Below are 16896 nucleotides of genomic sequence, written 5' to 3'. Positions count from 1 at the left end.
CATTGAAACTATAATGATTTTACCTTTATTATTCGATCGTTTCTTGGCGATTGGTATTGTTTTACGATAAAAAACGAAAATTAATTTGTTCTGAATAATTAAATATAACAAAATAATTTTAACGAATTAGGGAAGTTAGAATTTGTTTCAAATATATGGATTGTTCCCATGATTTAAATGATTTTTTGTTAATCAAATAAAAGCAGTAATTCTAAAATAAAAAAAATTACTATTAATCTAAGCACTAAAAAATTAAATTTCTTCCCGATTGTTCCTATGGGACCAATATGATATAGTCTTCCGGTCGGGTTTTTAGGTGTCTGTAATTTATTTTACCGAAAAACGAGGAACCGTAGTGTTGTGAATGTGCTAGAGGGCACAAAAGTAAAGGATTGCTTTGATTGAATCAAAACAGCTTAGCTGTGAAGAGTCTGCTCTTTTTCGTGATCTGGCTTCTGAAATTAGTTTGTCATTTTGTCCACCCGAAAACGCCTTACAAGCTTTATAATTAGCTCTCACATAAGCGGATGAGATAACCAAACTTACTGAATTTCAGAATTAAGGTTTTAATTGTATTTAATACGGACAATTATTATTCAGGGTAAAAAACAGCAAATAAAATATATTCGTTCTAGGTCTATTTCAATTTCACTCTGATCACAGAGACCAAATAAGTCGCCATTAAAATTTCAGATAACCTTATAATTTATTATAAAACAAGGGTGGCATTAGGTCCAAAGCTTATATTGTAGAATTGTTCACAATAAAATTGGGTACGGCAGGCAAAATTAGTTCGTTTGACCAAAGAGAACTAACTTACAAATTTGCAGTTTGAGTCGCTAGGTAAAGATAAAAAAGGAGATGATATGATATGATGAGAGAGAACAAACAGTCGTTATAAAGAATATTAAATTTATTAACAGCTGACAGGGTATATAAACATCGGCTTGCCTTAGTTTGTTATCATTATTGTTTTTATTTAAATTTGACAATGTCACTCGGCGTTAACTTTTTCAAGCGGTTTTGGATGTACAATAGACACTCTATGGCCACTAACTATACCCACCACAATTTCCCTCTATGAAAAGACACTCTTATTCAGACTCCTATGATTTGCGGAGACTACGGAAGTTACTTTTCTTTCCTGATAATATGACGAGGACTTAGTGTCCTTTCGCGAGTCGCCCAAAGATGACATTTGAGCATCCAGTGGCATCGAGCGGAGCGGTTTAGTGTAAGCGGATCGCAGACGCCTAATGAATTTTCGTCCATTACGTACGTAAGAACGTGACGAATTCAATTATAGTTTCATGTACATATTGTGAGCAAATCCAAATTCCGAGTATATCATGGACGAGGACGAACGGTACTACTGGCACCTGCGGTCCGTAGATAACGAGGAAGTGCCGCGCTTCCCGCCCACCAACATGGTGGAGCCACTGACGGCCAGCAGCCTGCTGCAGCTGTACCTCAACACCTTCGTGGCCGCCAATCTGGCTGAAGCGTGCGTGTTTCCGCTGGACGTGGCCAAGACCCGTATGCAGGTAGACGGCGAGCAGGCTAGAAAGACGGGCGCCGGAATGGCCACCTTTCGGGCCACGTTTGGCAACATGGTCCGGGCGGAGGGCTTCAAGTCGCTTTACGCCGGCTTCTCGGCGATGGTCACCCGTAACCTGGTCTTCAACTCGATGCGCGTCGTCCTCTACGACGTCTTTCGGCGCCCCTTCCTCCACGTGAACGAGCGGAACGAGGAGGTTCTCCGGATCCACCTGGCGTTGGGCTGCGGCTTCACGGCTGGCTGCATAGCCCAGGCGCTGGCCAACCCCTTCGACATCGTCAAGGTGCGGATGCAGACGGAGGGCCGACGGCGTCAGCTGGGCTACGAGGCACGGGTGAGCAACATGGTGCAGGCCTTTGTGGACATCTACCGCCACGGCGGACCGGCCGGAATGTGGAAGGGTGTGGGGCCCAGCTGCATGCGGGCCTGCCTTATGACGGCCGGCGACGTGGGCAGCTACGACGTCAGCAAGCGCACTTTCAAGCGCCTCCTGGAGCTGGAGGATGGCCTCCAGCTGCGCTTCCTTTCCTCCATGTGCGCCGGGCTGGCGGCCTCCGTGCTCAGCAATCCGGCGGACGTGATCAAGTCGCGGATGATGAACCAGCCGGTGGACGAGAGTGGAAGGAACCTGTATTACAGAAACTCGATCGAGTGCGTCCGGAAGCTGGTGAGGGAGGAGGGCCCCCTGACCCTGTACAAGGGTCTCATGCCCACGTGGTTTCGCCTCGGACCCTTCTCTGTCCTATTTTGGCTGTCCGTCGAACAGCTGCGCCAGTGGGAGGGCCAGGCGGGATTTTGATGATCAAGTTTTTGTGTTGGTGTTGCATTATGTAACTCTTTTGTCGTATAATAAAAGATACAAGATACGAGTCGTCGACCAGAGAGCCGATCTATTTTATCGAAATCAGAAAGCTGTTAAAATAATAAACATTGAATAACTGTAATAACTGATTTATACACTGTGAAAAGTTGAGAACGAGAAAACCAAGAGCAAATCCGCTCTATTTCAGTATTTTTTCTTATTACTTTATCGTGAAATCGAGGAGAAGTTGTTTTTTGTTCTCGATTTCGCTAATCGAGAAGAAAAACTCTTGAAATCAAAAATAAAAAATCATGGACTCGAGATAAAATTATTTTAAAACTTAAAAAATTGAAAGAGATCGGGCCTCGTCGTTTCCTTTGTAAAGTTTTGTCTTTGATTGATTAAGCGTTAAGAAGTGGAACCATGGAGATCACAGAAGATGACCGGTTGGTTGACCTATTGGTTGGATGACCTATTGGTCGAATTTAAGTTGTTGGAGGCCCAGCGATATTTGCACAGTAAGTAAACAATATTTTATTAAATGAAAATTAATAAATAATTCTTGTTATTTACATATATGTAGAAATAATACTTCATGTAATAATTTTCATTTAATTTAAGAAAGTGGTATGTATTAATTTATTTTTGATAAAAAAAAGCTTGTTTCAAATGTTTAAATTTACTATTTAACGCGTGTTTTAGTAAATCAAAGGATTTAACACGAGTTGTGAAATAGCAATTAACCACAAGATGTCTTCTTTATTTCGGTAAATCCATTCTTGGCGCACTATTGAGCACGGAAATTTTTTAAATGAAGAGCTTAAACTTCTAATAGCTTTCAAATGAAACCCCTTAGAAAATTTACAACTCCTTTTTTGACGCTGTTTCTGAGCTGATTTCTGATTTGAAGAGACATTCTATATTAGGTTGGGGTTACGAATCACTTTGTTTTAAATATTTACCTACACATGTATAAACATGATGAAGTTATCGAACGAAATACATTATTCCGTGACTCAAATCCATCATGAACTTGGAAATATGTGTTAAATTTCAGATTTTTCTTATTTTGAATGATCTCTGAAACATTTAAAATTTATATTCGTTGTCGAAACACCTTTTTACTTTCAGTTTTATCTTGTGTGTGTTTGTTATATATGGTGTCGAAGAACGTTCTATTGCAAGTTGAACGAAACATTAATGATCGGTTTACCAGAACACTAGATAAAAAAACAAGAAGGAACGATAAAGATATCAGGGTTTAAGTGGCTCGACAAAATCCTCCAGAGATCAAACCTTGGCGTTCTGGTACAGTTCCCTGAATCAGAAAAAGACACTCCAAATTTTTAATATGGCACCATTTTTATACCCTTGCAGAGGGTATTATAATTTCAGTCAGAAGTTTGCAACGCAGTGAAAGAGACATCTCCGACCCTATAAAGTATATATATTCTTGATCAGCATCACTAGGCGAGTCGATCTAGCCATGTCCGTCTGTCCGTCTGTCCGTCCGTTTATATGCAAACTAGTCTCTCAGTTTTAAAGCTATCTGCATGAAACTTTCCCAAAAGTTGTCTTTCTATTGCAGGTAGTATATAAGTCGGAACGAGCCGGATCGGACGACTATAGCATATAGCTCCCATAGGAACAATCGGAAAAATAAATGAAAAAAAATTATAACTTTTCTGTTTTTTAATGTTTTGTTTAGTTCTTCGACATTTAGTAATGGTTAAATATTTTCGATTTACGGTTTAAATTTCATCAAAGTCGGACGACTAAATCATATAGCTCCCATAGGAACAATCGGAGAAATAAATGAAAAAAAATTATAACTTTTCTGTTTTTTAATTTTTTGTTTAGTTCTTCGACACATGGCAATGTTTAATTATTTCAGAATTATGGTTTAAATTTTATCAAAATCGGACGTCTATATCATATAGCTCCCATAGAACTAATAAAAATATATAAAATAACTATCTAATAATTGAGCTGCAAATCATCATAGCTTCACTGTTTTTCAGTATATACTGAAGTAAATCATAATTTAAATGTTTTCAAAAGTATTTAATTCATGCAATAGCTGCAAGGGTATATGAACTTCGGCTTGCCGAAGTTTGCTTTCTTTCTTGTTTTAAGTTTAAACAACGCTTTTCACCCGATTTTATTATTTATTTATTTTGTCTTCAGTTCTGCATAAAAAAATTGGCTTCGTGTCTAGTGTCATATCCCCCCATTAGCGGCAAATGCAAATACAATTTTAATTTGTTCCAAAAAGACTTAAAACCGAAACAGATATAGTGCTTGTGCTTCCGAAAACCTTAGCCACCACTTACCTTTTTGAAAAGAGAACGCAAGCTGCAAATTAATACATTAACATTTAAACTTTGTGAGATGATAATGTCATTGAAATAGCGCGCTATTGGCACACACATTAAAAAGGTTTGCCATACAAATTGCTCATACAAATGAAGTGTGATAGATTTCCGTTTTTCAAATATGAATTAACGTTATAATATAACATAATTGCTTCGAGCTTATAGAATATTGGGTTGATTTTGAAAAAAAATTCTATTGGTGTGTCCGTTGATTTGGACCAAACATGGGAAGAGACATTGCCGTCAGTTGGGCACTAGGAAGGAAAATGACGGTCGACGCCACATCAAAGATTGAGGAGAAGCGAAATCGGCTATTGCTGGCACCGAATGGAAAGAAAAAGCTAAATAAATAATAAATACTGCTGATAGGCTTTCAAACAGCTCTTGTTCTTTTCCTCATGTGATACCAGTTATAGAACAATAGTTTTAGGCTTTAAAAAAGCGCTGGTTTACACTTGAAGAGGGTAAGTTAATTAAGATTTGCTGTCTGTCCAACCAGTATAAACAGGAGAGTCAACATCCCTTTATCCTGCAATCTACTCGATTGGTTTAAGCCTAGTGGTTTTAATTAAATCAACAAAATTTGTAATATTGTAATTTACTTTCCAAAATCAGCTTACTTTCTAGTTATTGGCTGAATAGTTCGTTCTTATGACTGAAGCTTCCATTCTTAAAATACTTGGGTGATTGAATAGAGCTAATTTCCGACCCGGGTTTTCCTAAAAACGCGGTCACTCTTGACCGGCGGCAAAGAAATTTGAACTTGTTGTTTCGTTAGAGACGAATACAAACACGCGCCACCACAAAAAATAAATACAATGTGATTAATTTTACAGCTGATAAAAGTGGTCGAGCATCCTCGCCTTTACATACGTACATCTGTATCTTCGCCTCAATCTATGTATGTATGTCTTTCTTTGATTAATTTGTGTTTTCTCCAGAAATAGCGAAACAAAAGTCGAAATTTCGGAGAGTGAAAGTGAACGGAGCATACGGAGCATATGCTGCCCAAATGTGACCCTCTTCATAAAATTCAGTACAATTTCACACATGGCGGCATGGAGGGACAATGTGGGTCAATGTCTTTATGCCAGATGACAGCCGAGCTATAATATGCAGAACGACAATTACTGAAAAAAGCAAAGCAGCTGCAAAGTGGACGGAGAGCTCCGCGTCCATTCTTCTGACGGCCAAGCACCAACACTGAAAATTTAATAAATATCCGTTCTTATTTATGAATATTATGCGTCAGCCATTTTCGATGACTGTACGGCGCCCAAAATAGCCTGACAATCCGCACAGTCCAATAATGGCCAACGCCGAGAGCGCTGGCTTCTAAAATAATTAAAATAAACCCTAAATGCAGAAAGAATTGTTAATGCTCATGGTCGCAACGACCTACACAAACGCGAAAGGAGCGCAGAGTTCATTGATCTATCGATTGCCAATTGCCGATTGCCGATTACCGATTGCCCCCACCCAGAGATATAATGCGGCATATGCTTACTTTTTGTGAGGAGCATTTTCAGTTTGCTCACTCGGCTTTTTAATTTTAATAGTATTAAAGTATCGTATTTTATGTGATTTATATCCATATATTTATGCATTCCGTTTTCATTTCAAGTTTACTTAGCTTGTACGAAAAATGTCATGGAGTATGGGCGGAACGGGAGGAGGGGGGGGTGGTAAACAGGTGGGAATCTAAGGGCGCGATGGGGATAATGGAGTATGCGAGAGCGTGAAAAGGAAAAGATGTAATGCGCTAACGATGTATTTAGGCCGTACTGTCTACGATGTGGAAAATGACAAACATCAAGCCAATGCATTTACAGGAGTGAGAGAGTTGCCTTGTTATATGGTCTTGCAATGGAAAACAGATTCGAGATATGAAAACTATTTTGTTGAAGCATGCACTTTGATGTTTAGCTTAAGTTTTAGTTTTAATTTCTCCCTATTCAGTATCGTTCTATAAAAATTACACCACTGCGGTTGGTATTCACGATACTTCCATTTTGGTTTCTTCTTTTCACCATATAAAAATAGAGCATCGCCGATCTCCAAATAGTTTACATATATAAATATATATAGAGATATTTATTTATAATGTTTGTTTTTCTCCTGTGTGTTTGCCTTCCTCTCCGTTTCCTTCCCTTCGCTTCGCACCGTTTCGTTGGCCTTCTTCACTCTCTTTTCTTTCTTTCTTCTCTCACTCACTTTTTTTTTATAAAACCTGCGTGTGTGTGTATTCATGTATAAATATACATAAAATTTTTCGGTTGTGTAAATATTGCTATACAAAAAATCTTTCCAAAAAATGACTGCGTTGCTTTGCGTTGTTGTGGGATATACATTTTTTTAGATTTGCTGTTGGTTTTGTTGCATTTGCAGTTCTTGTTTAGCATTTTTGGATGACGACTGAATTCTTATTTAAGGGACATTTTATAGTTTTGTGTTTTCCTTTTATTTTTATCGTATAAACCAAAAAGTTTTAAATATAATAATGCAGAAATTTTTAATTTTGTTGTAGTTGGGTGTTAATTTGCGTTTTTTGACATTTTTCAAGCATATGCATTTATTCTGCTACACACAAAAAACCGCAAATTCTTTCTTGGCCGTTGGTTTTTTACATAAATTTAAATATTAATAATTACTTTTTATGTGTTATTAGTTCATTTACGGTTTTCTCTTATCAAATTTGTTGCTTTTGTTGTAGTTGTTGGTGTGTGTTGTTGTTGTGGTTGATGGGGGTGTTTGTGTTGATTTATTCTCCTAGTACCCGCAAGTAATCAGATAATCTCCAAGTTTCTCTACGACGGAAGCGGCCTGCTGAGGCTGAACGGGGTCCTCGTAGATGGAAACGATCACGGCTGCAAAGGACAAACGAATATAATTAATATATTAATATTTATGTAAAGGTGTACAAAATATTAGGTGTATGAATAACTCTCTTTTTGCTATTCTTGAATAATTTGAGTATATTAATGCCCATGTTTGCAACGCAGGGAAGGAGACATTTCCGACCCTATAATGTATATTCTTGATCAACATTTAGACGTCTGTCTGTCTGTCTGATATCTGCATTAGACTTCCCAAAAGTTGACTTTCTCGAAATAATAGTCCTTGAGATGTTGAAATGGTGTATTATTTCAGAACTACTGTTTTAATTATTTTAATATCGGACACCGATGTCAAATGGATGTCATAGAAACAATCGAATAATTTCGAAAATCATCATAGTTTCACTGTTGATAGGCATCTAAATCTTATTATTGGTGTCTTAAAGAATATTCAATTTTTGGAACAGCTGCAAGGGTATATAAACTTCGGTTCCCCGATGTTTGCTTCCTTCCTTGTTTTGTTACAATAACTACATTTTTGTGTCCGTACTAAAAATTTTAGAAGTTTTGGGCTTTATATGTTAAAAGAAATGGGTGTAGATGATATTACGATTTTAAAAATAAGTTAACATTAAATCATAATGTTGCCATAGAAAAGATTAAAAAATCGACATAATATAAAAGAATCTTGATGCAATGGTATTTAAGCTTTTGTTTAAGCTTAGTCCTGAACATAAACACACACATTACCAAAATTAAACCACCCTCTGCAAATGCTTAAAGCCATTCGAATTTTTCCAGCTGTATTCTGCCCCTCTCTTCCACTTTTATTCGCTGCGGTAGACAATTTCTTCGCCACCCGTCCACAATATTACGTTTTTCAGCAGTAAAGTAAATCCGGTTGACATCGCTCTCGAAAGCGGGGAGAAAGCGGCTATCAGCAGCGAAAAAATTAGAACTAACCGTTTTTTATAACAGCAGTATCTCTTGGCAGCTGGAAATTATGAATAAAGCGATCAATAAGAGCGCCTGAGTCCGCCACAATCCAAAGTGAAACCTGGACGGAACGGACTGCTGGCCAGCCAACTCAAGAGCAAACGAGAACGGACCCGAATGACAAGTCTCGAGTTGAGTGGCTAATACATTAATCAAATGAGCAGAGAAGTGATGGACACTTAATTGTTTGGGTATTGAGTTGAAACCGCAGCTCAGCAGCTCATCAGCTCATCAGCTCACCGCTTTGTCGAATCAAAATGAAGCGTGAACGGACGCAAAGCTGGCTCGGGGTCAATAAACCGGGACTGGATTTTCCAAATGAAGAAAGAGCCATAAGAGTAGCTGTGTTCAGCAATATTGGGTGATGGTTAGGGGGTGGTAATGTGGATGGCACCATGTATGTATGTGCGGTAATCGATTAGTGATAACGCAAATATAATAAGTAAAGGTTGTTTGGGGCTTAACTCTGTTTTATTCGCATAGGGAGCTAGAGATGGGCAACAAATTTTAGATTAAGATTTTTTTAATTTTTATTTTCATTCGGTAATTGGCCATTGCTCCACTATCGTGCCTAACTATCACATCAAGCAGCAACAACCAATAACAAAAAACAGCTGACAAACAAAAGCGTGAGCAGAAAAAATGCAATTTTATCATTAGTTAAATTGCAATTTTGCTTATTGGATACTTCGCAATGGCTAAAATGAATATCATACTATCACCCCTTTTAAACTCTTCAAGGCAGATATTTCGGCTAAATGAATATATTAAATAATGCTTTCATTATTGCCTAGGTTTCTATTTGCTATTGATCATTAGCTTTAATATTTATTGTCCAGATTTGTTTGGTTAATAAAAATAAACCGCTGTTCTAACGAAAGGAAGTTCTCGTTAGTGTTATTGGGCTATAAAATATCACACATGGTTGATTTTCTCCGCAGAACTAATAACCAACATATGATACGTCGCATTTAGTTCAGCTATTTTTCATAAGAAAAACCCAACTCCAGCTTAATCATTAAAAGCGAAAGCAGAGTCTTGGTTAGAACTACTTTTGTAAACAGTATGCACACCACATTTTGAGTCAAGCAGCGTTCACATTACAAATTTAGAAGAAAAAAACAAAAAAAAACATTAAATTAAAATAAATATTCTTAGGACTTTGCTTACTTAGTCAATTATCTAAAACAATTCTTATGTTCTTTTTTCTACATATGTAGTTTTAACGAAACTTTCTTGTTTAAACAAAAAAAGGCTGCAATGTGAGTTTGCCACTCACTGTTATCGATACGTTGTCTGCCCAACCCGTAAACCATTATCAGATGTTTTTTTTTTTAATGCCTCTCGATTTTACAGACTTATCGCTGGCGGAAAGAATTTAATCAAAGGCCAACGGCATTAATAGCAGATAAGTTTGGAAGTTGAAGAAAATATTTAAGGTAAATTAAGGTTTTAATGAAAAAGCTCAAAGAACAACATATGTATTTGCGGAGTCCCTCAAAAAGTGCACCATTATCGCTACATTTTTGGGGTCAACCAGCGACGTTTCCAATTTAAGCATCTTTAGCTGGCTATATGTTTGAAAATGTTCGCTCGCTCTCTGCGCTTGTATGGTGAACAGCCAATTTTGATTTTTGTTCTAGCTGTTTGCATTCACGACCAGTTTGTTTGCTGACGCGGCAGTCGCACTACCATATTTGTACAGTTTTTTGCGGCAACTGTTGCGTACTGGGCACACACACACACCTTCACGTAAACACAGAAACACAGAAACAGCCGCCCTCCACCCTCCGCCCAACGCTGAATCCACAAGCTCAAGGTTATTGCCATAATCCATTTCAAGTGTAAATGTTGCACAAGGCGTGTGAGTGTGTCGAACGACCCAGAGGCAGTGGCGTAAAAATAGAAAAATTGGCTAGAAATTGTTCTCTGGTTCGCTTTGGACCTGACCAGTTCGTGTGGGGCGCCAGTCAGCCGATACAGCCGGTATCTAAGGCCTCAAATCCAGCTGATCGGGGTTTTTTGCTTTGCCACAATCGCGCACCGTTTACGCATCTTGAATTACCGCCTGCCCGACCGAATACCAGAACGGTGTTTGCTTTAGACAATTAAGGCCTGCTGGAGCATTAGTTGGCTGCTTGAGATGTTGCTCGACAACAAACTTATTTGTTTTTAAATGTGTCGCTAAAAACTCATTCTCAGTTAAAACTATCGCTGCTGCTGCCCCTGACTTTTTTTGTTGGGTTTACAAGCATTGGTTTTATTATCTTATCCAACGCAAAAAAAAAGTTTGAATTTCATAATATTGATTAGATTTAAACTTATCACTCTCTCTTTTTTATGGCTATTTTATTAATATAACTTCCCTTTTGGTCCCTAATAAAGCAGCTGACAGTCACCCTATAAAGTATACATATTCTTAATCTAGACGATATATTCATGTCCGTCTGTCCGTCTTTTTCAACGCAAAGAAGTCTATCACTTTTTAATTATTAAAATATTAGTTGCAAGTAGAGTTTCGCAAAGTATTTTAAAACAATTATATGCTAGGAAAAAATTGGACTTACAGAGAGCAAATCGGAATCTGTGTTCTTCGTTTTTGAAGTGAGTCGAGGAACAGGTCTAAAAAAATTTGAATCTGAGAAAATCTCTAGGAAATGTAAACTAGAAAAGGTCGGTAAAGTCCATAAAAACACTGAGTTAGGACCCCTTAATAGAAAAAAATAACACTTTACGAACTGGAGATATACCCATATATTAAGCATCTTTTATTTTTCCCGTTAAAATAAATTTGTAAATCAGAGGTAGTCGTTTATGCCGGTAAGATACAAAAAAAAAGTGAAAAATAAGAACGCAAGCCTAAGATAAAAATCTGTTTGCCATGGTTTTCCTCTGAATTATTCGATCGTTCCAATGGCAACTCTATAACATCGTTGTTCGATTTTAATAAAATGTATACCGAAATTCAAAATTAATTTACTAACACTATATTTTGAAGAGTATTAAACAAAACTTTAAAAACAGCGATCTTAATTAGTTGAAAATTTCGTGCATATAGCATTAATGTCAATAAAAAAACATTAAAAAAAAAATATTTTTGGTTGCTTCTAATAACGTGTTATTGTTTAAAATTTAGTTTTCTTTACCAATAGAGGTAGGACCATGTACCTCTATAGCTAAACTAAACTAACTTTACTCTAACTTTCAGTAATTCCTTAAACAAAACAACTGACAAAAACATGACATAGAAAATTGTGCACCAAATTTTAATGAGATTTTATTTGTTAGTCAATTTATAGAGACGATTTGATTGTGGATGCTTACCTTGTGTTGTCTTCATGCAGTGCACTCCACTTCGGCCGAGCTTAGCGCGAACGACGCGATCTGTGCCGGAGAGGTAAATGTACCGCTGACCGGCGAGTGTCACGCCGTTGCTGGTGAGCCCGTCCTGCTGGTCGAAGCCGCTAATCAGTTTGGAGAGCTCCTCTTTTGTCACCTGCAAGATGGTAAACGATGGGTTAGTGGACGGGTTTAACATGGATAGTTGCGTTGCAGTAAAAATGTTGTGGAATTATCGTTAAGGCCGAACACATTTGGCTCTCTAAACAGCCATTTGTATTAGGGACCTGCACATGTATGTTAACAACAATTGAGTACTAATTTCGAAATTGTTAAGAATTTTCTTTACTTTTGACAGCCAATTTTAACTAGAAAGTTCCAGATTTATATAAACCCTCATAAAAACCGAACATGCAAATATATAAAGCCCTAAATCGGTTCAACAATATAAGAGCTTTATTGTTATTATTCTCTTGACACGAGAAAGCGCTCTACCGGCGATCTGCCGGCATACGAATTGTATGCGAGTTGTGTTCTCCCAGTCTGAATATGCTGGACCCCACCAGGATACTAAAATCATATACAAATTTAAAAATCCAACAACTTTCATTGATGCCGCTAGAATATTAATATTTCGGCATCGTCAACGCAGTAATTTCAAAGTATCTGCTAGGCAATCGTCAAAATAAGCAGTGCATGCCTATGATTTGAGTGCGCCAGTGAGTGCTGCAGACGGCCCACGCAAACAAAAGCAAACCCACCACTGCGAGCAAAACACCACTTTTGAAAACAGTTGGCAACAGCGACGACTACCAGCTCATTAACAAGTTTTACTCAAGGGTGGAACAAGGTGGGGTGTGGCACCAGAGGCTGGGGCTGGCAAAGGGCTATGGGATATGGGATATTATAGGACAAAAGTATCGGTTAATCGTCTAAATAAGCAGTGGATGCATGTACATATGAGCTAGCTAAACCACGATGGGGTTATGGGCTCGCGGTACAGAGACACATTAATTTTTGTTAAAATATTAAAAAAAAAAAAAAAAAAAAAAAAAATCAGCTGCAGACGTCCCACGCAAACAAAGAAAAACCACCACCGCAAAACAAACCACCACCCGTTTGAAAAAAATGTTGGAAACATCGACGACTGCCAACTTATTAACAAATGTGGTCCATCCACTCCAGGGTGGAAAAAGAAGGGGCGTGGCATTTGGAGGCTGGGGCCGGCAAAGGGATATGTGCCCATCCTGAATTTTGGTTTTCAAAAACAAGTTTTGCACACTTGAATGACTTGTCCGTCCAGACAGAGACATATAAACATGGGATAAAGAGTGATGTGGATGGGGAGGGCATTAGGCAGCTCACCAATGTCATAAGCCTTGGCTTAAGGGAAAACAAGTTGGCAGCCCAACCCGATAACAGCTGCTTTATCCAGGGGGTAAGGAAGGAAATTAATTGGAAAATCTCGTACAATTGATACTCATTTGCTGCCTGCCAAACAGTGACACATCGAAATGCCACTCGAATTCGGCATCGAGAAGTTTCCATTGAGCGCAAATCTGAACGAGTAAGAGAGCAGATGAGTCGAGAAAAGCCGGTTTTGTGAAGACAGCTATGCCTAAAAAGTTAATAAAAATAAACTAAGCAGTGCTCATTATACAGCGATAGCGAAAATTCCACAAGTGTCAAATATCATTGCAATCACCTAAAACGGGTGTTTTTAAATGAATTTCAGTGGATATCTGTTGATTTATTCGGAACGCACATTATGGCTGAAAATGGAAACAGATTATACCTTTTAAAGCCGGTTTTGCGCAGAAAAATAAACAGATTTTTTTTATAAGTCTCAGGTGAGAAGTAGTCTGCTTTGAACTCAGTCGCATTGATTTCTAAAAACAGTCTGGCAAGGCCCAACGCAGCTGATCAATCGCGAGAGAAAAGCAATTACTCACAATAATTCATGCGAATGAAAACGCGAATTGGGATCAAAAGTAGGTAACTTGGGTATTGCGAAATAGGGAAAACCAAACGAAGGCAGATACGAAAGCAGAGGGAGATAATAAAACGAAAGTGATACGCGTGCAGAAATAGCAGGTATGAACTGTGAAAGAATAGAGGGAGATGATGACGCGGCATCGGATCGAAAATTTGGCCAAATTGGTTTTCAATCCAATGCCACTAACAGTGCGAGAAAAACTCCAATCGACAAACAAAGCACAAGGGAGTGGCTGAATCGAGTGAAAACGGATAACGGAGAGAGCAGGATAAGCGTACATGGAATCGGCAGGAAGTTGCACACATACATCCGCACGCTATTCACAGAAAGGGCAAAAACGTGGCGCGCATACGAAAAATGCTCAGAGCCATTTAAAGGTAGCCGACTCCACTCACTCTCCGCTGGTGACGCGGCATCGCCTGCTCAAGATATTTCTGTCTTTCTGTTCTGTTCTTTTCGCTTCGATAAAGAGCATTCATTTTGGTCGGCAGAGTTAACAAACGGCAACCCAGCAGTAAGACTAAAATAAAAAAAATATAATTGTGTTGAATGTGATAAGGCCAGCGATACTAAAAGGGTGGGGCTGCGGCTGCGGGCTGCAGACTGCATTATCAAGAACCAGTGTTGCACAGTACCGCAGACATTCGAACCGGCTGCTGATATCAAATTCTCCCCTCCCTACTCCTACAACGCATTGAGTGTTTTGGTGATTACCGCGAACAGAAGCTGCGCTAGAGAGGATTGAACAACCAAATGGTCTTGTCCCGCTCTTAAGAAGCGCAAAGCCAACTCTGACTCCGATTAGGACCTTTTGAGTGGGATTCATGAACTCCTCGCGATCACGCAAACTCGCTTAAAGAGGGAACGAGAGAGGGAGAGTGGGCCTGCGCAGAAGCGCCACTGCAGGGGGTGAACTGGCACTGGCGAGAGGGTGGGAGTTGCTTTTATCAGGCGTAAGTAATCATGGCGGCCGAGAGAGGGAGACAGCGAGACAGAGAGTCACACCCTTGAACTTGCGAAAATTCATTGTCAACTTGCCGTTTTCCAGCTTTCCAGTTTACCGTACTCACCTCAAAGCCATTGGACTGCGCCCAAATGTTGCCGTCGTGTCCGGCGATGCACGCCTTGGTCACGCACTGCGAGGCCAGGAGTTGGTTGTCCACATAATCTTGCCAGCTCATGGTGCTTTGTTTGTAGTGGGTGCGGATTAAATTGAAATTGAATTGGATTGGCTGGGCTGGATATTGGCTGGATCGCTGTCGCTGCTCTACCGCACGGCGAGTCGCACTTTTGTTTCGGGGGTCACACGAAATTTGCAGGGAAACAAAGAAAAACCGCAACGGTGACGATTTTTTCTGGGGGTAACTTACTTCAGACTGCAACGAGAGGTGGAGAAAGAGAGAGATAGACAGAAATTAACATTTATCGCATTGCATTCGCAAATCGTCGCCCCCGTTAGATACGCAAACTAAGCGCCTTGATTCGATAGCTGCTTTTCAACGCCCTTGACAGATTATTGGGCAGCAGCGGCGACTTGGGACCCGACCTTAGAGGTGTAGAGCTATATAGTACACCGACAACCGAATTTTCCTCCTCCGAAAAACTCACATATACACACACGGAGCACAGACACACACGGGGGATGAGACCAAGACAGACAGAAACCGTACGCCAGCAGCTCCACACACACGTCCGACTCGCTATGAATTTTCGAAGCGTTCGAGGCGGATTTCAAAAGTCGAATGAGCGCAAAGCAGAATCACAAACCGATTTTGAATTTGACAAAAAAAAAAACTCACTCGGTGAGTGACGCAGCCGCCTGGTGCGCTTTAAAGCGCTCAAGCCGTGAGTCACCCGCTCACTCACCTCACCCACTTCGACAACAAGGAGAGCGAGTGCAACGGTGCGGCTGGAGTGTGTGTGCGAGGGAGATGGCCGTACGAGGTGGCCGTTATTAATCAGCCGGCTGCGGACAATGCAAATGAGTGAGTGAGAGCAGACGATGACTCAACGGCGGCTCTCTTGGCGAGTGTTATGAATCGCCTCTTTTTTGGCCGGCACTGAGTAACTGTCATAAATTAAAAATAGCCTTTAATTTCAATGCCTATATGTGCACGGATCTCGCGTATCATTATGCGATGCATCCGTTTATGTTAACAGTGGCCGTTGACAATCCGAATACCGACCGGCTGCTTAACTTTTCCCACTTAATTTTTTGCACACTTATACACACACACAAACACAAGTATATGACGACGCACGGCCAACGCGGTTGGCCAAGTTGCGGTGTAGATGTGTGGGTTTTTGCCATTTAAGTCAGCAGAAGGTCGTTTTTTTCGCAATCCAGTGTTACAGGAAATTGTTTGTCTTTTACCCCACCTAGAGCAAGTCCTAGATTAAACTCTTTTTAAACGGATTTCCAAAATCCTCACGGCACTCACACTGTTCACGCTGCGGTAAAAATTCAGAGTGACTAGAGCTGAGCCAACCACTCACGATAGTATCGATATATAGAATATTTGGCTTTGTGGAACACTATCGAGGCTAAAGTTTCGATAGTAATTTATCGCTGGGGATTGAGGTTCTTTCTCAGATCCTCTTTGTTCAAATAAAATGCTCAATTGCAAGCAACTTGTTTTTTTTTCAAGAAACACACAGCTTTCGATACTTTGTCTAATCGAGGTGGAATAAAACTTTAAGTTAAAACTGTTAGGCCATGTCCTAAGTGACAACCGTCGGGGGTTAAATATTTGAACCCCCGACTCGGACCATGGTGTGGAACCTTGATACACACTATATCATATTTTATTTATATTACTGAATCATTTGTCGTGATTAACAAGATTAATTCAATTGGGAACTATTTAAAAAGAAAGATAGAATAGAGTGTCGGCTTTATACATAAATCACTTTTGAGATAATTCGATAACAATTGCAGACGCGAGGTCTGGCAACCTTGCAAACGAGATGCAGCCCTTAAATTCAGGTGGCAT

At 39.5% G+C, this 16896-nt stretch overlaps 2 protein-coding genes across 2 annotated transcripts; one reads left to right on the top strand and one right to left on the bottom strand.

Moving 5' to 3' along the window:
* The first annotated feature begins 1010 nt into the window (after window positions 1-1010).
* On the top strand, window positions 1011-2692 carry LOC108137781 (mitochondrial uncoupling protein 4C). Its single transcript, XM_017259687.2, has one exon. The coding sequence runs from the start codon at window positions 1350-1352 to the stop codon at window positions 2355-2357; it is 1008 nt and encodes a 335-aa protein (XP_017115176.1). The 5' UTR covers window positions 1011-1349; the 3' UTR covers window positions 2358-2692.
* Window positions 2693-6238: 3546 nt separating this feature from the next.
* On the bottom strand, window positions 6239-15649 carry LOC108137809 (profilin). Its single transcript, XM_017259717.2, has 4 exons — window positions 15512-15649; window positions 14974-15279; window positions 11893-12064; window positions 6239-7602 (listed from the first exon to the last, which is right to left on the bottom strand). Exons 2-4 carry the CDS (start codon window positions 15082-15084, stop codon window positions 7505-7507), a joined length of 381 nt encoding a protein of 126 aa, XP_017115206.1. The 5' UTR covers window positions 15085-15279; window positions 15512-15649; the 3' UTR covers window positions 6239-7504.
* Between the last annotated feature and the right edge of the window lie 1247 nt (window positions 15650-16896).

Source organism: Drosophila elegans, unplaced genomic scaffold (assembly GCF_018152505.1).
Source record: "Drosophila elegans isolate 14027-0461.03 unplaced genomic scaffold, ASM1815250v1 contig_397, whole genome shotgun sequence".
Taxonomy (NCBI): domain Eukaryota; kingdom Metazoa; phylum Arthropoda; class Insecta; order Diptera; family Drosophilidae; genus Drosophila; species Drosophila elegans.
The sequence above is the reverse complement of the archived record's forward strand: the minus strand, read 5'-3'. Positions and strand labels throughout refer to the sequence as shown.